At 48.5% G+C, this 20,635-nt stretch overlaps 1 protein-coding gene across 2 annotated transcripts in view; it reads right to left on the reverse strand.

Moving 5' to 3' along the window:
* Positions 1–223: 223 nt before the first annotated feature.
* Positions 224–20,635, reverse strand: part of mmp16a (matrix metallopeptidase 16a (membrane-inserted)) — a 60,781-nt gene continuing 40,369 nt past the window's right edge. Inside the window, exons 7-11 of one of the 2 annotated variants that reach the window (XM_030348722.1) lie at positions 17,115–17,332; positions 9,946–10,084; positions 3,858–4,008; positions 3,211–3,326; positions 224–615 (exon numbers count right to left, since the gene is read on the reverse strand). In XM_030348722.1, coding sequence (XP_030204582.1) covers positions 257–615; positions 3,211–3,326; positions 3,858–4,008; positions 9,946–10,084; positions 17,115–17,332 — 983 coding nt within the window. In that variant the 3' untranslated portion in view covers positions 224–256. The remainder of the gene's footprint in view (positions 616–3,210; positions 3,327–3,857; positions 4,009–9,945; positions 10,085–17,114; positions 17,333–20,635) is intronic. The other variant, XM_030348723.1, reaches the window with a different exon arrangement.

Raw genomic sequence — 20,635 nt, forward strand, 5'->3', positions numbered from 1 at the left:
TCTCAAACCCGGCAAAAGATAAAGAAAAACATCCTCGCCTGACGATGTCTGTCGCCGCTCGTCGCCCCGCCCCCCCCCCCCCCACCCCCCCCCCCCCCCCCCCCCCCCCCCCCCCCCCCCCCCCCCGACCCCTCCACCCTTCCCTCCCCATACACCCACCCCCCAACCCACCCAAGCAAAAACCCAGCCGGGCGGTGGCGGCGGCGGCGGCGGCGGCCCCCAATGTCTCCCCCCCCCCCCCCCCAGCCCCCTGCCTTCAGACCCACTCCTGCATGGAGCGCTTGCAGTACAGTATGTGGCGAGGCGTGCCTTTCCTCTTGAACTGCACCACCGTGTACACCAGCGCCAGCAGGCACAGCAGCAGCACGCAGGGCACCACGACGGCCATGGCCTGCACCGTGCCCGTCGTGTTGTCCAGCTCGATCACCACGTTCGAGGTGCCGTCGTCGGGCGGGACCCCCGGACCCCCGGGGCCGCCCGGCCGCGCGGGGTCCGACGCCGTGCCGTCGCAGCCCATGAAGTCCTTGAGGATGGAGCGGGGGTAGCCCGGCTCCACGCGCAACCGCTGGTTGTTGAACTTCCAGTACTCCTTGCCCTTGTAGAAGTAGGTGAAGCCTGGTGACAGAGGAGGGGGAGAGGTAAGAGGTGGGCTGGTGAGGCGGGGGTTATGCATTGTGGGGGGAAACCCGTCTTGGAAGTATATAAGTATTTATATGATTTCCTTATGATTTCTGATTGATCCATTCTTGAATTGTAAAACCTCAGAGAGCTTTTAGCCTTGTCTGAGAAGAGGATTTCTGTGCAGTAGTTATGTCGACTTACGTGGAAATAAGAAGATGTACTTTGGAGTGGCAATTTGATACTCCACTACTATGAAAAATACGGCGATTGTATTACTTTTTATCGTTTAAAATAAATGGAAATCATGGACTAAAGTTAAGCTGACTAATATAAGTTAATTTTCAAAGAAAATGTGACGGTCCCAGTCCAAATAAAAACAGCTTTAGCTGATGGCGTCGTAAACAGCGTGAGCCTCGTGTTTGTGTCAAACTCTGCATATAGCCACAAAAGCCTCGACGGCACAGCACGACCATTGCCATTGCTAAACAATAGCATGTTGAGCGGCCACTTGGTAGCTGTCAGACGCTGTTGGTAGAGGGGGCCGAGGATGATGACACACCCGGCATGACGCTAATTAAAAAGTGGACTTGTGCCCTTTGTGAACGATCGTTTAGATGACATTGGTGGCCTATAAAGAACTCCTCTGTGGCTGGTTGGTAAATACCACACGGCACAAACGTTCAGAAGATACAGAAAACGACCCGAATCGAGACCAAAGGGGGGGAAAAATGGCAAGAATGTGAATATTACCCCCCTTTTGTCCCCTGTGCTAGCAAACACAGCTGATATACCGCACCACATCCGTCACACGTTTCAACCTTTTAGGGGAGCTCAGCACCAAAAAAAGATGCAAAGTCTGAAAGTGTCCACCTTTCCTCCGTCGCGCCATGTTTGGCTTCCTCAACCTTTTCGTTTATTATTCATACATAGTTGTCAGGGAAAATGAGAAAGAAATGCTATCAATTTCCCAGAGAGATGGGGCCAGGGTGAAGTGTTTTTGGGGGCGGTGAGGCGGCGCTGTCTTATATCTCCGGCCAGGTGGTAATTTATACATCCTGGAAGGGTGCTTCTGAGTTTTTGATTAAGAGGAGTGCTCCGAGTAACAAAAACGATTCATTTTTTTGGAAGCCGGCTGAGAGGAGAGCTGTTCAGGGCCGGTGTCAGCAGGCAGAGCGGATCATAAAAAGGCCATAGTTGGGAGTAAAGTCTTACTGAGTCTGGTGCTTTGTTTTCTGATGCTTGCATTGCAAGCATTGAATGCATCAATTTAAGCCTAGGTTTGACTTTTTGTTAGACGTCCTGCGACCACAGCAAAGGACAATAACGGTGCTGGACGGACATAGCTCAGGGCGAGTTGTAACTCGCCAGGGTGGCCGTGGATTGGCCTCGTCAAACACACCAATCGACCTCCTCGCTTTTCCCTCAGCCAATCAATCCGTTCATTTTCAACTCAATATCGGCGATGCAGTGCCAGAGCTGGGAATGGGGGAAAGATATCGCCGGACAGAAAATTCAATCCATTGAGAAACGGGGAAAAAGATAGATGACCCCTAGGTGGCAAATCGATGCAGATGCGGGTTCCATACGCCATCATTTCACGATCAGTTTCAAAAGAAGGAAATAACCAGTGAGTGAAAGAAGAGAGGAAGATGAAGACGAGGAAACTCCTGAAGTCCTCGCCGTGCTTGGTTCAGAACCAGGTCAGCGCCTACCACCTTTGTTCCCGCATGGACACAAAACGTCATCGGCGTACGGCACACACACGCCATCGCTCTGCAATCTGGGTCAGTGACACGTTGACAGCGGATCGGGCGAATGCCGACCCGCTTATTCACACGTACACTCGCGTGAGAGCGCCACCAATGTGTCGACGCCCACATCCACGCGGTGAAAGGAAACACATACGCTGGCACAAAACAGCCTGCTTGCATATACATGCGCGTACTAGTCCCTCAAACACACACGCACACACACATGGAAAAACACATGGCTGTTGTGATCAGCCCAGCGGGATATTGATCCATCTTTTATGCTCCAATTGATGACCGGTGCACCTGGCGTGATGCACCACACACGCACACACTCTCACACACACACACACACGCACACACGCACATGTACACACACACACACACACACACACACACACACACACACACACACACACACACGCACACACACTTAGCTCATCTAAGGAACTGGCACAGGAGCCAAGGGCCCAGATGGCTTGAGTGTTCTTCGCCACCTGTGCTGCTTTTTCCGACAAAGGCACTGCCAGGGCCGTGCGTTAGTCCCGCCTGGCAGAGCAGCTCGTCCAATGGGAGAAGCTCTCATTTCGCCTTCCCAGAATTTGATTGGCCGACCCGACTGGGATAATCCGCAATGCGTGCCCAGTAGTGGTCTGGTCCTTTCTGCGGTCACATGACCACCAAGGGCAGAAAAAAGCGACTGACACTTAGAACACACACACACACACACACACACACACACACACACACACACACACACACACACACACACACTTCGACCGCGCATACATGACAGGGTGGGTCGGGAAAGGCCCTGAAACTGACTCTGGGTGACAATTACCGTTGGCTTTGTCTACAAAAGCCCCCTGCGGTGAATCCGGCACTCCTTTCCAGACCGTGATGGTCTTTGGGTAGCCGGGGTCCATGGTCCGCATGTCTTCGTTGTAGCGCCAGTATCTGAGCAAGGAAAGAGGCAAAGCCCACGTCAGACCTCTTCTCGGGATGTGGTTGTATATCTATACTGTTCTGCTCACTACTGTTCTGAGTGTGAGGGTGCTGAGTCGTAACGAGGTATTTCATATGCATATTTGACATACATGTTTTTTGGCAAAAGATTAGATCCTTCTGCCATCCTTGCATTCTAGTCAATAGTGCGGAACCATCCGTTTAATGTGTCTATTTGTCCTTGTGTTGTGTTGCATTGTTTTATTACTTCTTGTGTACTCTGTCTATCTACTGTTTTAAAATCTGCGACCAATTGTGAAAAATTATTTTCTCTTTGAGGAAAATAAATTATTATCTATCTTTACTTCAATCCATCCATTCATCCATCCATCCAGCCATCCATATATATATTACATCTAGGTGGATACACTAGTACTCGTAATGGTGCAGGCTACACACTACATGCTACACACACACACACACACACACACACACACACACACACACACACACACACACACACACACACACACACACACACACCTGTCGCCTTTGAAGAAGTACGTCTTGGCCACGTCCTCCCACCAGACAGCCGTCTCGATGCTCTGTGCCGGCATGCCGTGGCCGAACAGAGAGATGTCCTGGGGGTAGCCCGGCTGCAGCACCGTGTCCTTAAACACCCAGAACTGCTTCCCTGCAGACCGGAGGACAGAGATTCAACATTTAAGATCCAAAGGTTTCACATACTCTTACAGGAAATGCTGTGAAATGCTTGGGTGACATACTCTGTATTTTCTGTGCTTAAATATAATAAAATACAATAGAATAAAAATAGAGTGGTCCGGTATCACTTAGTGACTGAGTTCACTCAGTTCAGGGCTCTGATAGCCAAGAGAGAGAGAGGTTGAGAATGATAGAGATAATGAGAGAGAGAGAGAGAGAGAGAGAGAGAGAGAGAGAGAGAGAGAGAGAGAGACGGAGAGAGAGAGAGACGGAGAGAGAGACAGAGAGAGAGAGAGAGAGAGACAGAGAGAGAGAGAGAGAGAGAGAGACAGAGAGAGAGAGAGAGAGAGAGAGAGATGGAAATAGGTAAGGAGGTCAGAGAGAGAGACGTCAGGAGACGGGAGACATGGCAGCGGCAGAATGACAGCAGCAGATGCCGCGGCCCTGCCTCCCGCGGGCTGTGGAGCAGCGTGGTATCATTGTCTAACGTGTTCAAAACGTGGTCGAGGCATTTCAAATGTTCCCCGCCACGCTCTCCATAAGCTGTTTTAATAAGCATGGGGCCACACCTGACAGACACCTGACGCAGACGGAATCAGAGACTGGCAGAATAGATTGACAATTTTATTAAGGCTTTCATACCGGTTGTGTAAGACATGAATCCCCTATAGTCTGCACATTGTACAAGCAATCTGTACATACTTGTGTGGTTTTTCCAGTGCAAAAGCTTACACCAGCGCATACATTGTTCAACACTGAACTGCATGCGTCTGGGTAAAAAGTGAAAAAGTCTTTCTCCCTGATTCGAAGAGGCAAAAAGCATGTGTTTGATAAAATATAAAATGGAGATAGGATCTTTATCTTGTCCGCCCCCTTTTTAAATTCATGATTCTCATTATTTTATTTCCATTCCGGGCTTATCACCACTTCGTCTTCCCTTTAATTATGTTGAAAAGTAGCCGCATGTTAGCGCTTATCTCCGCTCGTTTCAGAAATTGATTTACTTCCTTGTTGGGTTGGGGGATCTGGGGCAGCAAGTGTGTGCTGTGAGCGTGTATTTGTGTATGTGCGTCCAAGGGTTATGTTTCTGGGAGGAGCTTGTGAGTGGGTGGGGGGTGGGGGGGGGGGGGGGTATGAAGAGGACAGAGGGAAAAAGGTGAGGTAGCGAGAGTTCAATAACCGCCAGCTCGGAAACGATGGGGGAGAGAGAGAGAGAGAGAGAGAGAGAGAGAGAGAGAGAGAGAGAGAGAGAGAGAGATAGAGAGAGAGAGAGAGAGAGAGAGAGAGAGAGAGAGAGAGAGAGAGAGAGAGAGAGAGAGAGAGAGGGAAAGAGAGAGAGAGAGAGAGTAGAGAGAGAGAGAGAGAGTGTGAGAGAGAGGGAGAGGGAGACGGGGAGAGGGAGAGAGAGAGAGACACACAAACACACACAGAGAAAGAGAGGAGATGGAGGACACAGTTGACCTGGGTTCATCCGATCTATCCATTTGGTGATTCCCACCAGCATAGCCCTCAAGCACTTCAGCACATACACTTTCTTGACGTAGATTGGACAGGCAATACTCCCCCCGTCCCCCTTGTATGATTGCTTGATAATTTGCCAAAGGACAGACTGAAGACCGAAGTTCATGCTGTCTCACATTTGTTTTATGCGGATCCAAGAAAAGGTCTCTTAAATCTAATACTCTCGTTCATTATTCGGAACATAACCGCGGTGACTCCGTTCCTTTGCTGTCGTTTTGTGTTTAAGTCAACGGGTCCATGCTGTTGTGGTTAGACCCCAACCGCTGGGGTCAGACACACACCCCAGTCGGGAGGGGGCTCCGGAAATGTGGTGCGTCTGTGTCCAAATAGAAACATACTGAGTTACTTAGCCGGGCCGACAGAGAGATGACCATCGCGTTAGTGCTTTTTGTGCCGTCTACCTTTAACAACAACATGTTCTCTGTGACGGTGATGTTTCCTGCAGCAGATAAGAGGGTCTCAAAAGGTGACGAGGTTCTCAGCGTCTCTCGGGGATAAACCTTTTCCTTTTTTTTCCTTGTTCCAAACTCTCCCGAAACTAAATCACAGGATTAATTTAGAGGATGTCACTTTTCGAAGGTAGGTATAATTAAAGTCCTTAATTAAAAGCCTTTAATCAAAGGGTTCTAAAAATGGTTGAGCAGGACTTGACGTGGAGAACTCTTGGTGTGTGAGTGCTTTCTTCCCCTTCCCCTAATTTCGTTTTTTTTTACCTTTTCAGAAAGGTGGGGTCTTACTGTTGGGTGTCGCCCATGTGGAGCGGACGCATTTTTGGGATTTCTGGAGGGCGAGGATTCATTTCTGCAGCGACCGTACTTTCCTCTCTAATAGGAAGAGAGTGTGTGTGTATGTGTGTGTGTGTGTGTGTGTGTGTGTGAGTGTGTGTGTATGTGTGTGTGTGTGTGTGTGTGTGTGTGTGTGTGTGTGTGTGTGTGTGTGTGTGTGTGTGTGTGTGTGTGTGTGTGTGTGTGTGTGTGTGGGGGGGGGGGGTGTACAAGGGCTTTAGAGGGGGTCAGCTGGGTTTTTTTTTGTTGGGGCAGCAAAAAGGAAATTCCTGTCATTTCACCTAGTCTGGTGCCCCCCCACCCCCCTTCCTACCACCAGCACCAGCACCTCCACCCCTTTGGAATTTTCTAGACCAGTCTGGGTCCCACTTCCCCCCAATTCCGCCCTGGTACTATAATACAGACAGACAGGCAGATACACACACGCATACACACACACACACACACACACACACACACACACACACACACACACACACTAACACACACACACACACACACACACACATATACACAGAGCTTAGCCTCGTTAGCTTAGGTCTACTCGGTGACGAAGAGGAAACTAGTTATCCTCTGCCTCTCTCCCTCCCTCTCTCTCTTCCCCAGTCCTTCCCTCCTTCCTTCTCTCTCTCTCTCTCCTTCTCTCTCTCTCCTTCTCTCTCCCTCCCTCTCTCTATCCCTCTCTCTCCCCCCCACCTCCCTCGCTCTCTCACTCTCCCCCTCCCTCTCTCTTTCCTGCACATCAAATCTGATCTTTTCAGATTGTACTTTGGATTCAAACCCACTTCTATTGACCCGCAACGTTCAAATTAGAAACCCTGGCTTCATCTTCAGAGCTTGGATGGTTCCTTTGATGCTGGGAGTACGAGCAGGCGTCGACTGCAGGGTGCTGGGATTTCCAGTCAGCAGGATGGCTCTAAGTATCTCAGAAAGGATTTCTCCACATGTTTGGACCCGCACACACACACGAGCACACACACTAGCAAATCCCCTGCCAATAACCACCTCTATAACCGCCAACTCACACACACACACACACACACACACACACACACACACACACACACACACACACACACACACACACACACACACACACACACACACACACACACACACACACACATCTCGGCTAATGGCATGGACGCGACATATAAACACAATACAAATGCAAACACACACACGCACACACATAACCGCATGACATTCAACAAAACATCTACTCTCAAGTCAGGAGGAGGTCAATTAGGGAATAGGATGCTTAACGAAGCTTGCCGTTCTGTTTGTGTTTGCAAACAAAACAGCCAATCAAGGAGACAACAGAGTCAAGCTAATTGATTGGACTATCCGCGGGATTGGAGAGGGAGGCAGAGAGGGAGAGAGAGAGAGAGAGAGAGAGAGAGAGAGAGAGAGAGAGAGAGAGAGAGAGAGAGAGAGAGAGAGAGAGAGAGAGAGAGTCTGACTCTTGGCTGGCAACCCCAGCGATGGTATTAATGCATGTGAAACAAAAGAGTGCATGGATAAGTATGACTATGCATGTAAACCTGTCTCTCTCCCCGTGTGCCCCACGAGAATCAGGGAGTCAGCCAGATCCCTATCACGCGTCCCCGTTGTTCGGAGACGGCGTCCCTGGCCTCGTACTCTGTCTCACGCAGCCAGCGAGTGATGCAGATGTTTTCTCCGGATTGAACCGAGAAACGGGGTCGGCCCCGACCGACACTGGGGCGGGGAACTGACAGCAATTGGCTCCAGGCTGCGCTTCATGAATGAAACAAGGCAGGCTGCATCCGTTTATAATCTAAGCCACCCGCGCTCTCCCCCTCCCGCCCCATCCCCCCCCCCCCCCCCCCCCCATCCCCCCCCCCTTGGGTCCGAAGCAGCGAACAGAATCTCCCCTCCGTCGCTCCGCGTTTAGGATGAATACACGACTAGGGAGAGGGACACAGGTGGGAGCAGACACACACAAGCGGCTGCCATCTTGTTTCGTTTCTACCAAGTGTGTTTTTATTTTTTTCAGAGTGGAGGCAAACCACATCCGACAGAATAAAGCCTTCTGGGAAATCAGTGATGCACGCCCTGAGAGACGGTGGCATTCGGTTAATGTGAATTCTCTGAATCACGGAGCGGCGGCAGACGTTTAAAGCGTTCGGTGTTTACCATGCACATAGCATCCGTAGTCTGACCTTTCTGGAATTGTTTGGTGTGGAAAATAGAAATCAGGAAGAGACTGTTTTTTTTGGTCTGTTCGTATTTCAGTTTTTTCATTGACTCAGAGGCATGACGGATTCAGTATAACCTTGGTTAATCTCTACATCCCGCTCACACCTTCCATTTCTGTCTCCGTCTAGCACAGTCACGTTTCCCCTTCGACGTCCCTCAAACAATATGGGTTTCGACATAATAACTGTGTTCATTGGCCGTTCCCGGATTCAGTGGCTGAGCGGCCTGACTCATAATTACCCTGAAATCTCTGTCATTTTAGCTTGGCTTAGTCTACGATTCTACGGAAAACTTCCTACAAAAAACAAACAAACATACAGAGGAAATTGGGAAAAGGGCATCCAAGGACGCCGTGTCACCGAGGCAACCGGTCGCCCACAGGCAACAGCGTGGCAGAATGACGGGCCGAGCAGTGACAGACTGGCAGATGTGAATCATAACAAAGATAACATGTGTATTTTGAGGATTGAGGCTGGATTTAGCCACTCTCGTTGGACGAAGTCCCTGGAACACTTGCGCTAAACAAACTAGTTTTGAATGAGGATTTTTTTTTTTTACATGAGTCTACTTTTTATAATGGGAAATATTTCCCATTATAACAAAGTAAAAGCAAAGGACTATGATGTCATTAAGGCTGAGGCCATTCTCCGAAATGACTCACAGGGAATTTCGATAAAGGCAATTTGTAAGGTCTGGGTTAGGCAACTTTTAGGGGATTTAAACCAGAACCTTTGGGCTGTCCCCCAAAAACTGTGAATTTTTTTTAAGGTAATCTTGTGTGCTGTTTAGAAATAATACTAACAATGATACAACCAAACCTCATTTGAGAGTGTCCTTTAAACGCTAAACAATTGGTTCAAAACTATGACCATGAGACTATCCTTGTGTTTCACTGCACTTGTCACATGACAGCAGCCCTGCTGTCATGTGACCTGTGTGTCCAGCTCCTCATGTTACGCAAGAGTAGCAGCGGGCACTGAGTGTTAACCACATGGACAGCAGGACTTGACCGCACGACCGCAGCGCGTCTCACGCTCCCGTCTCCAGACGTATACATTTCACCACGCGCCGCGGCAGCAACAGGAGAATCCAGCGGGACCAATTCAGCATTTTCACGGTGAAGACTCAGACGCCACACAGATGGAACTCGGACAGAGGGCTGACGCGAACCCTGACAGGAGCTTTACCGTCGGATCGACTTTTTGACAACTCATTTCGTTTTTTGTTTTATGTATTTTTTGTTTTCGTGTGTGCGTGTCTGTGTGTGTTTGTGGTCGCAAAGAGAGAGATTATTGAAAGAGGGAACCCTGCTATTCATGCCATGCCTGGTTGTGTTGAAGGTGAAACAAAATCACACGTAAAAAAAAGAAACACATCCTTACCTTTGAAGAAAACGAAGCGGCCCTCGCTGTTCTCGTAGACGGCGTCTATCTTGGCGGGCAGACCCCTCCAGAAGACGTTGATGAGCATTGGGTACCCGGGCATCACCGCGTTGTCCTTCACCCTCCACAGCCAGTGGTCCTGCAAGGAGAGGGAGAGGGGGGATGGGATACAAGAGAGAAGCACATACAAGTCAGGTTTAATGTGTGTACGTAACATGTGGTCCCATGTTCATTTAACTGAGAAATCCCAGGGACAACCCCAACCGTTACACTCGATTATTCATCACATCTCAATTAAACTACTGGGGTTTTTTTACACGCCACCGTAAAAAAGAAACACATCTGTAGTCGTAAATCTTTCTGTCCCGTCGTAACTCCCAACGCCAACATCCCATCGCTGCAACAAGCCAAGAGAAAGAAACTAATGTCGTATGGGAAGTTTTTCCATATAGCGGTGGGCGGTGGGGTTATGTTCTACTGTTGCATGCTGGGATACGGGTCGATTGCTTTACTGCTGCTGCCCCCTCAAAACAAAAATCTGAGCCGGCCCGCAGCAGTGTCCCTGACAGCTATGTGGCCCGCTTCTTCCGAGAACCGCCACCTCCGTAGCTTTCTCTCTCTGTGGGTCTAAGGGCGTTTTAGTATTAGCTACGATTGATTCGTACCGGGCCCGAATATGACTGCTCCCCCTTCCCGCCCCCCAAACCCCCCACTCCCTCACACCGAACAGCTTTCACATTAGTAATGCTGCTCCCTAACCGAGTGCTACTCTCTACACACTGTGTAGGTGGGAGACACCTTGTTGATTTGTGAACCCAATAAACACAATGAGGTAGACAACATCTATTGACGTTGTCGTTCCGCTGTAGAAAAGTGCGCCAAACGCAAACTCCCCAAGCCCAAATAATGGAGTGGACCATCGCACTGTGCTACCCACTGCTGTTGAGTTAAGTTGGAGACGATGTGCAGAACCACCCCTCCTCGACCGGCCCTCTCCTGCTTTCTCAGCCCTGGTCGTGCGGTTCAGAGGATGAAAATTGCGCGTGCCGCACGCAAATTACACAGCAGTCCACTTCCATGTCTCTCGGTACAGTTCTTTGTAACTCCCGGAATGCGAACAGGACCCGATCCGTAACGCGAGACCACCTTGCCAATTGGACCCCGGGGACCGCTTCACTGATCCGCACTTGGCTACGGTAGGCGGGCGTTCACGCTCATCAAACCAACTGGACTTTGGGGGTCAAGTGTACTTGGATCCGTTCCGGAGTGGGGGCCCCTGATGTGAAAGCACCCCGATAAAAGGCGCGGCCACCTGGTGTGACACTCAGTGTTTCAAAAATCATGGAGGCAACCATCCGGAGGTCAGAGTGTCTGGCCACCGGCTTTATGAGCAGTCACGAGTTCTCTGATTTCCTCTGGGAAGGAACACGAGGGAAGACGGCCGAGTGGAAGAAAGGCGTGTCTCTGTTGTTTCTTTCATTTTATGAAGTTGGATGAAACCTGACAAGAGGGGGGTGGAGGTGTGTGTGTGTGTGTGTGTGTGTGTGTGTGTGTGTGTGTGTGTGTGTGTGTGTGTGTGTGTGTGTGTGTGTGTGTGTGTGTGTGTGTGTGTGTGTCTAGGGGGGATGGGGGGAAGGGATGGGGGGTACGGGAGGGAAGCCCCAGCTGTGAAAGCCATTACGGCCCAGCGAGGCGCCGCACCCTTTGGCTCAGAATGACCGCCCTCGTTCCTCTCTCTCTTCCTCTCTTCCCCCCCCCCCCCCCCCCAGGACAGAATGCTCTGACCTATGCTACAGAGGCGGGCGGATGAGAGAGAGGGAAAAGGAGGGGGATGAAAAAGAGAGAATGTAGAGTCCACATCATCAAACTGTGTCTCATTCTCAGCGATGGCTTCACAAACAACCATTTATCAAGCTCTCGCCTGCAGTCCCTCTCTCCCTATCTCCTTCTCTCACTCCCCCTCTCTCCCTCGCACGATACACCTCCGTCTCCTTCGATTGTTTCTGAGGGAGACTTCCATCTCTCACCGGACTTTTCCTCCTGCTCCTCGCTTCCCCTCGTCTCACCATCTAATTCCACCCCCCTCTCTCTCTCTCTCTCTCTCTCTCTCTCTCTCTCTCTCTCTCTCTCTCTCTCTCTCTCTCTCTCTCTCTCTCTCTCTCTCTCTCTCTCTCTCTCTCTCTCTCTCTCTCTCTCTCTCTCTCTCTCTCTCTCTCTCTCTCTGCTTAGATGGATTTCAATAGTTTAGTGTTTTTTCCCCTCTGCACGGGACCCTGGCTGGTAATTGGAAACAGATCAAACTGTGAAATCGGGCCAATTTCAATCATTGTCGAGGCCCGGCCCTAGCCCACCCCCGTCACCCACCCACTAACCAAACCTTCTTCCTCTTCCCTTTCTGAACAGCACTGCCCCGACCAGCAGAACGCCTCCGTCTGGCACTTTTATGCAATTATACGGAACGTTGAGGATAATCAAAAGAATCAAAGTCCCGTCTTTAAGCCGTTTCACAGCAGAACTACGGGGGGAATCCGTTCGGAGACACATCGCCTCATCTGAGAAAGACCAGGGGATCTCGTAGCGACCCCGAACGCGTCAACGTTTTGCCAACAACCAAACGAGGTACCAAGGAAGAACCCAAAGGAACCCGTCTCCCCCACACCAACAGAACAACCCATTCCAGCAAAGCCTGCGATGCAGCAGGCTCCACATAGCACAGCACAGACCGCATTCCACATCATCAAAGCCAGCTAACACCGCTTAGACCAGACCATAATTGCTCAACACGATACAAAGTGGCATGTTGACACACAGGGAGAGCTGCCCGCACTCCAAGCTAGTTCCTAATTCCTCTCACACCCATAAGAACAACGAAGGAGGCCCGGTGGAAGGAAGGATTACGGCCTCGGCATGAAAGCGAAACTAAAGTGTGTGCGTTTTGTGCGCGCATGTGTGTGTGGAGTAGTACTAGTAGTGGTTCATTTGTGAGGGCAAGAGGCGGGCGGTGAAGATGAAGGCAGGTGAAGGGTTTGTGCAGACACACCAACGCACAGATGCAGGCTCACGCGTGCTTGTTGGAAGATGTGATGCGTCGAAGGTGGGGTGGGGGGGATCTAACCAATTGATCCTTGGCCTCCCCAACCTCCGAGAAAGAGCGAGACAGAGAAAGAGAGAGAGAGACAGAGAGAGAGAGAGAGAGAGAGAGAGAGAGAGAGAGAGAGAGAGAGAGAGAGAGAGAGAGAGAGAGAGAGAGAGAGAGAGAGAGAGAGAGAGAGAGAGGAAGAGAGAGAGAGAGAGAGAGAGAGAGAGAGGGAAATTACAGTCTGTGATTGAAGAGGACACTCTTGAACAACACTCTGTCCGTGTGCCAGTTCGGTCTGTCTGTCCGTCTTTCTGTCTCTATGACAGATTTAACATATCTCAGACATATTTTCCATTCTCTATTCTTCAGTGTTTGTTTTGCTCTAAGATCTGAGGAAGACCATAGCGTCGGTCAATAAGACTTCTGTGTCGATTCTTCTCATTTGCAGAATACAATAGCAAAAAGGTAGACAGCCATACTGTATAAGTAATGGAGGCAAATGCATACCATAAATGCTCTAGGAGTGTAGATCAAATCAACTGCAATTATAGAGCACATTTATAAAAAAAGAACAATCCCAAAAAACAAACACACACACACACACACACACACACACACACACACACACACACACACACACATTAATGCCTGTCCCTTCTGAGCAGGGCCGTGAGGTTTGGGTTTAAACAGAGACAACAACTGCCTTCTGTGGTGTGAATCGCCTGTAGCCCGATTAAATACCGTAGTTTATTCTCATTACCTCAGAAGACCCCTCAGCTTAGTGGAAGCTTCCACATTAATCATTAAAAAACATTCACAAACATCTCCCACAGGCTCTGAATGAACCATGGACCTCTGAGAGACATATATACATATATATTTAAACACAAAACATACTATATATACTGGATATATTTTGTTGGGTGAAATATGAAATATATATTTACTAAATGTTTATTTAGTCTGCAAATTATTTCTATCTAAGATATATACATGGTGCTTTAACCTACAAAGCATTTTAGCTCTTAATTCTCTTTGAACTGTGAAACGAGGAAGAAACGGCACGAATCACATTTAGCGGTTTGAAGTGACGTCTGCAGTGGTGTATATCTGATTTTGCCTCTTCTTTGTTTAGCTTTTCTCGGTAAACACCGAGGGGTAATTGAGCATAATTAACTCTTCCTCTGCTCGTTCCGTTGCTTTCCCAGTCAAATGGCTTCCACTCTATTTCAGGGTCCAAACTGACACGTCCCAGTGTCTCAAAACGTTCCGAGCAAACGCCCAAACGATACCGTTCCTTCCCTGTGACTGAAAACCCAACCAAACAACGTTTCTCACAAGCTGTTCTGTGGCTTGGGCCCCAGCCTTTTAGAAAACACCCATGTAACAAATGATCCGTGCGTATATTTCACCTGATAAAAGTCCAACCAGAAAAGCCCCCGATTCCACAGAGCAGACACACCTGTGAGCCTCTTGGGCCCGGGGACGGCTGTTATAATGACTTGGACGCGCTCCACGCAAGGCCCTTCCAAAAACATCCAAACGGGAACTGCAGACAGCGCCAGAAACGCTCGCCGGCCAAGCCAACCACCAGCACGGACTACTGTCCAGCACCAATCAAACGCTCCCATCCCCGTGATTTCCCCCTCTGCAATCGAAAATGCACTTCTTGGACGATGAAACACGCCGAAGCGAGGCGACTCCTGCTGTGAGTTGGCGCAACCTGATGCTAACTCCTATGCTAAAGGAACTCTGTACTGCGTGTCAGCCATCAATCAAACTTTCCCTTTCTCCCTCTCTTTATCTCGGCCTGGCTCTCTCTTTCTCTAGACTTTGGCTTGCTCTGGAGGGAAATACATCAAGCCACGTAGCTCTTGAGAGACTAAAACAAATACTGCTGATTACAATACCAGTTCTATGGAGTTTAGTCGGGAGGCTACCTTGACTACCTCTACTCAAAGTTAAAAGTCCTGACATGACACTTTAACATTTGGAGAAGGTGTGACATTTCTTTTACCTTTATTTGTATTTTCTTACGCTCAAACCCCCCCCCCCCAACACACACACAGTAACCCTTCTTCCTCACGCTTTTACTTTGCCTCCCTCTTCCTCCTGGCCTTGACGACCCCTCTCGCCCTCTTCCTCCTCTCCCACTCTCGACAATGGGAGCGAGGGAGATAATAGGCCAGTCAGGGCTGTCATCACTGCAAAGAACATCGAGTCTGGGACAAAAACAGACATCATGGATTTTCTTCTTTTTTTTTTTTACAGCCCTCGGACGCGAGGAGGCTGTGAATGAGTCAGATAATTACAGTTGGAATCGCTCGCTGCACTACAACGCATTAGGACACCAAATAGCTCGACTGGGGCTCTTGCAGTCGCTTTCGTACCAAAAAAAATAAATAAAAATCTCCCATTTCGTTTTTCAAAAGTGGATGTAACAGCCAGCTCCTACTCAGTATATCCGGGGGTTTTTTGCGTTGACATCCGCTGGCCCACCCCATTCCCCCCTCCGCCAACATCGTCAACACAGCCAACACCACCACCACCACCACCACCACCACCACCACCCCCATCCATGAGAGCGGATCTTCCAGGTCAACTGTGAGGCAGAAGCACCCTAGTGTTTGTGCTGCACTGTCTCTCCAGGCCACAGAGCCAGTGTGTCCCGTGACCCTGATCCAATTACCCCAGAGCAGGCGCTCTTGGTGTGGGTCTAAGGAGGGGGTGGAGGGTGGGAGGGATGGAAGGTTGGGGGGAGGGAGGGAGGGAGGGGGGGAGGGAGGGAGGGTGGGAAGGTGGGTGGGTTTGCGAGCCAGTGGTATCTCTCGGCTTACACTCCTGCATAATGCATTTCTTTGTGTCGCGGGAGAGTTTCAAATAATTGTCCAATAAAACCTAAAAAACTGATGACGTTGGTTGGGTGATAACGAAATATAGGGAAGGCTTTGAGTGGAGCTCTTCCGCTCACTTGCGTGACCGTCTGAAGGTAAACTCTACAATGCCCAGTTTGGCGGCAATCTTTTCGTACTTGAACCACATGACATACATAAAGAAGCACAATTCTCCCTCCGCCCCCCCCCCCCGCCCGCCATTCCTGGGTAAAAAAAAGAAAAACTGGCCAATGAGGGAACATCTACAGAGGAGGGATTTTCCCCCCGTTGTTTCACGAGAATGTTATTGAACCATTGAATGCCCACTATTTATATCCCCAAAGAAAACAGACACACAAACAAACACACAGCCTTTCTGCCTTGCGTGTAGCCCCCTCAAGGTTTCCGCTTCTCTTCCTCACTGAAACTGTGTCTTCAGGGGTCTCCACGGCACAGAATATAAAGACGCATTGACAGCCATGTGTGGAGTCTTTCTTAGTGTCCTGTGACCGCCATGCTAGTTTTTGGTATTCTTTGTGTGTGTGTGTGTGTGTGTGTGTGTGTGTGTGTGTGTGTGTGTGTGTGTGTGTGTGTGTGTGTGAGTGTGTGTTTGTGTTACTAGGGTACACTTGGATCTATTGACACAGTGTTCCATTTCTGTGTAAAGTAATAGACCTCTCCACACACACACACACACACACACACACACACACACACACACACACACACACACACACACACACACACACACACACACACACACACACACCACACACACACACACACACACACACAAACTTGAACTTGAACTTGACAAACCTCTCCCCTCACCCCTACATTTCTCTCCAGGTCGAACAAATGTAGAGAGTCAGCGGACCAGTTAGACACAAAGTCTTTTCCCACATCCTCAACCTAACCCTACGATGAATACTGGCGCTAATATTCCACATAAGGCATCTATTTATCGTTGGACACATATCTCGGTGATTGCCCCTTGAGGCTCATTACCGATTCAAGGACTAGCTAAATAATCTATACTCTTCCGATCGTGTACAAACGGTGGATACTAGACTTAACGGCTACTAAATCGCTTTTTCGTGCCCTAAACCACTCTCCTAACAAACTTCCTCACTTGGAGTAGCCTTTAATGCCCCCTAACAATCGTCAGAATCGTTCTCCTTACATCAAGCTCCATTTTCGGGCCATTTCTTTCGTACCTTGAAGACAAACATCTCCCTGCGCAGAATGGCCAGGGTGTTGAAGCCCCCGTCGCAGATGTCGGGCTTGCCGTTGGGGTGGGTGGGCCGGTCTCCCGGGGGCAACCTGGGGGGACGGGTCTGCCGGTCCGGCTTGCGGGGGTCCGCCGGGGGGAGGGACCGTGGAGGGGGCGCCGTGGGTAGAGGCTTGGTGGGCTGAGGCAACTTGTCGGGCGGCCCTGTGAGGAGGAAAGGAGGGAGGGAGGGAGACAGAGGAGACAAACAGGGTGTCAGGTATACACGGGATTTAATACTTTAATGCTTTTCAATATTTTTGTGATGTCTCCACTTGGGTCAGTGATGATTCTGGTCCTCTGCTGGTTGGGTCTGTGTTGGAGGTTTGGGTGGACACCGTCGGCCCAGGATCTGCTGTAACACTTCGGGTCTCATGTTTAATTGAAAGTGCTCTCGGCAAAAAACAAGTTGCTCTATTTGGTGTCCTTTTTTCCCCACTTTATTACAAGCCTTCAGAAGGAAAGCCTTCATACATCAGCAACTTTTCAACACAATAACTCATGGATTGGATAGGAACAGCTGTTTTTTTTAAAAGGATTTCTGTTTACGTTACATCTTTGACCAGCGACAGCTGCACAAATAAATAGAAAATGTGTACTTTAAAGTGTTGTACTTATCCATGCTCTGCATCGTTCCAAACACAATCAGTCTAGCCAGGTTCATTGATTCTCATGGACAAATAATGGAAAGGATTACCTTCATAGTTGTTAATTTCACACTTCTTCACGTGTCAGACATTTACATGAGACAAGATAATCAAGACATTATACATAATGGTCAGATATTCTTTAAATTAAGATATTCTTTCAGTGTGTGTGTGTGTGTGTGTGTGTGTGTGTGTGTGTGTGTGTGTGTTTGTGCCTCAGTGTGTGTCTCTGTGTGTGTGTTTGTGGGGGTCCTTATTTAACACAGAGCTGTTAACAAACCCGCTCTTACTTTGTAATCATCTCCGGAGACTTCCTGGCATTAAGGCTGTTAGACTGTGTGGAAACACAGCATGAACAACAGATATGACAAAAAAGCTTTTAAAATAAATAGCTTGCCCTAGCTTTAATAATGTAGTATATTATCAAGAGCCTATACATCAGACGAAAGGTCCAAAATTATCAACGTAATAAGAAAATGGGCAAAATATAATGTATGTATGCCGTTGCGATTGCAATGAAATGCCAAAGCACTCGGTGGTATGGGAAGACACAAAGACCTTTATGCAAGTAGAACAACACAACCACATAACCATTGGGATTACAATGATTCAAAAATAAACATGTTTATTTTTACACTGGATAACAACCCACTAATCACATGAGCAGACAGACACAAGCGAGGGGCGAGGGTCGGTGAGAGTGAGTGAGTGGGTGAGAGAGAGAGAGAGAGAGAGAGAGAGAGAGAGAGAGAGAGAGAGAGAGAGAGAGAGAGAGAGAGAGAGAGAGAGAGAGAGAGAGAGCAAGAGAGCAATTGAGTGAGAGAGACAGAGACAGCGAGCGATAAAGAGAATGAAAGAGACAAAGTGTCAGTGAGAGAGAGAGAGAGAGAGAGAGAGAGAGAGAGAGAGAGAGAGAGAGAGAGAGAGAGAGAGAGAGAGAGAGAGAGAGAGAGAGCGACAGCAAGAGACAGAAAGAGAGAGGGAGGGAAATTAAAAAATATTCCGTTGACCGTAAATGATCATGAAACTGTAGCTGTGAGAACTAGGTGTGAACATATGCATTGATTCCTGTGAGCAGATCATGGGAATAAACAGCAGAAATGGAAAAATAATGCACAAGAAAGACATGAGCACGCACACACACTAAGGTGTCAGAAATGTGGCATGTATTATTTATAGGATCAAAATAGCATACTGCAAACCGATGTAGGAACGTATGAAATTACGAATGAACGCATAAGCAATGCACTTTGTAAAGTGATGCACGTAAGGGGTTATAGAATTAAATAGGTAATAGATGAATCACTGAATGAATTTAGACGATAAAACATTCCTGAGGGTAGAGACGGTAAAAAACAAGGCTGGCGTTCCTCTGTGTGGCTCTCGCTCTGGGATATTGAGGTTTCAAACCAGATTTCTGGGTCAAGTTTAACTTTGCGGGGGATGGAAGTTACGCAGTGGATGTGTGGCTGGCATAACAGTGATGACATTAAGAATGCATCTGGGGAACAAATATGTTCGAGACGTAAACACAGAAACACAAAGCAACCCCATTGTTGCGCAGCTAATAGCCAAGTGTACAAATGTAAGCAAGCATTTCCAACGTGTGCGATGAAGAAAGTACTGTGTCTTTTATTCAGCCTAATGGCTCGTTAGAGACTGGTGCAACCCAGAGAAAGGCGGCTGATAAATGCGCTAAGTAAACCATAGGCAGGACATGAGCAATTATGGACCATATGTGACATACTGCACTCGAACTTCCATAAAAAACATCTCCCGCTCTTATTCATTTTAATTAGTGAGATGAAGAAAGTCTGACTTCACTTTTATTCTCTATTATCTATGTTTTGTTGTCCTTCATGGTATGTTCTTCTGCCTCTAATTTAAGCAAATCATTAATCCTCATAAAACATATTTTTATAAATGAATTGTAACATTTGCAGCGTTTTATTTTCGCGGAGGGCTGCAAAATGTGCACACAATATCAGCATCTCATGGTTGTTAATTGTTTCCTCCCTTCTTACATATGAATATTACACAGTGGACACTGTCGAAATTGAACTTATTGTATTTCGGAAGTTTTCCCATAATCTCAGCTCATCATGTGACAGTTGCTGCTACCTGGGACACAAATGAGCATCCTGAAAAACACAACAGAGCAACAGTCTCCTGCTGAGGGGGGAGCTACCACAGCAGCTGCTCTGCCCTTCACCTCCTTGAGGTGGTTAGAATATATGAGAGAGGGAAGGAAAGGATGAAGGAGAGAGAGAGAGAGAGAGAGAGAGAGAGAGAGAGAGAGAGAGAGAGAGAGAGAGAGAGAGAGAGAGAGAGGGAGAGGGAGAGGGAGAGAGAGAGAGAGAAATATGAGTTCAGATCTGATCGCTTGCCCAGGTCTGTCAAACCCAGAGGGAATTGCCTTGACCATGTAAGCAGATGGTACCTTCTTACGCAGAAGAGAATGAGAGAGAGAGAGAGAGAGAGAGAGAGAGAGAGAGAGAGAGAGAGAGAGAGAGAGAGAGAGAGAGAGAGAGAGAGAGAGAGAGAGAGTGAGAGAGGGAGAGAGAGAGAGAGGGAGAGCGGGAGAGAGAGAGAGAGAGAGAGAGAGAGAGGGCAATGGCTCGGAATGTAAAATGACTAGACGTAAGATACACTTTAATATTCAAATATCCGACGGGCTGAAACAAATGCCTCATTACCGTTCGGTTCGTGGACACCATAATACGTGCTTCAATATTTATTTACAAGGATCCCAGGTTCATACAAGGTATTCCCGAGATTGATTATCTACTTCTGTGGTTTTAATTTTTTTGCATTTGACTCA

Source organism: Gadus morhua, chromosome 23, assembly GCF_902167405.1.
Source record: "Gadus morhua chromosome 23, gadMor3.0, whole genome shotgun sequence".
Lineage (NCBI taxonomy): Eukaryota > Metazoa > Chordata > Actinopteri > Gadiformes > Gadidae > Gadus > Gadus morhua.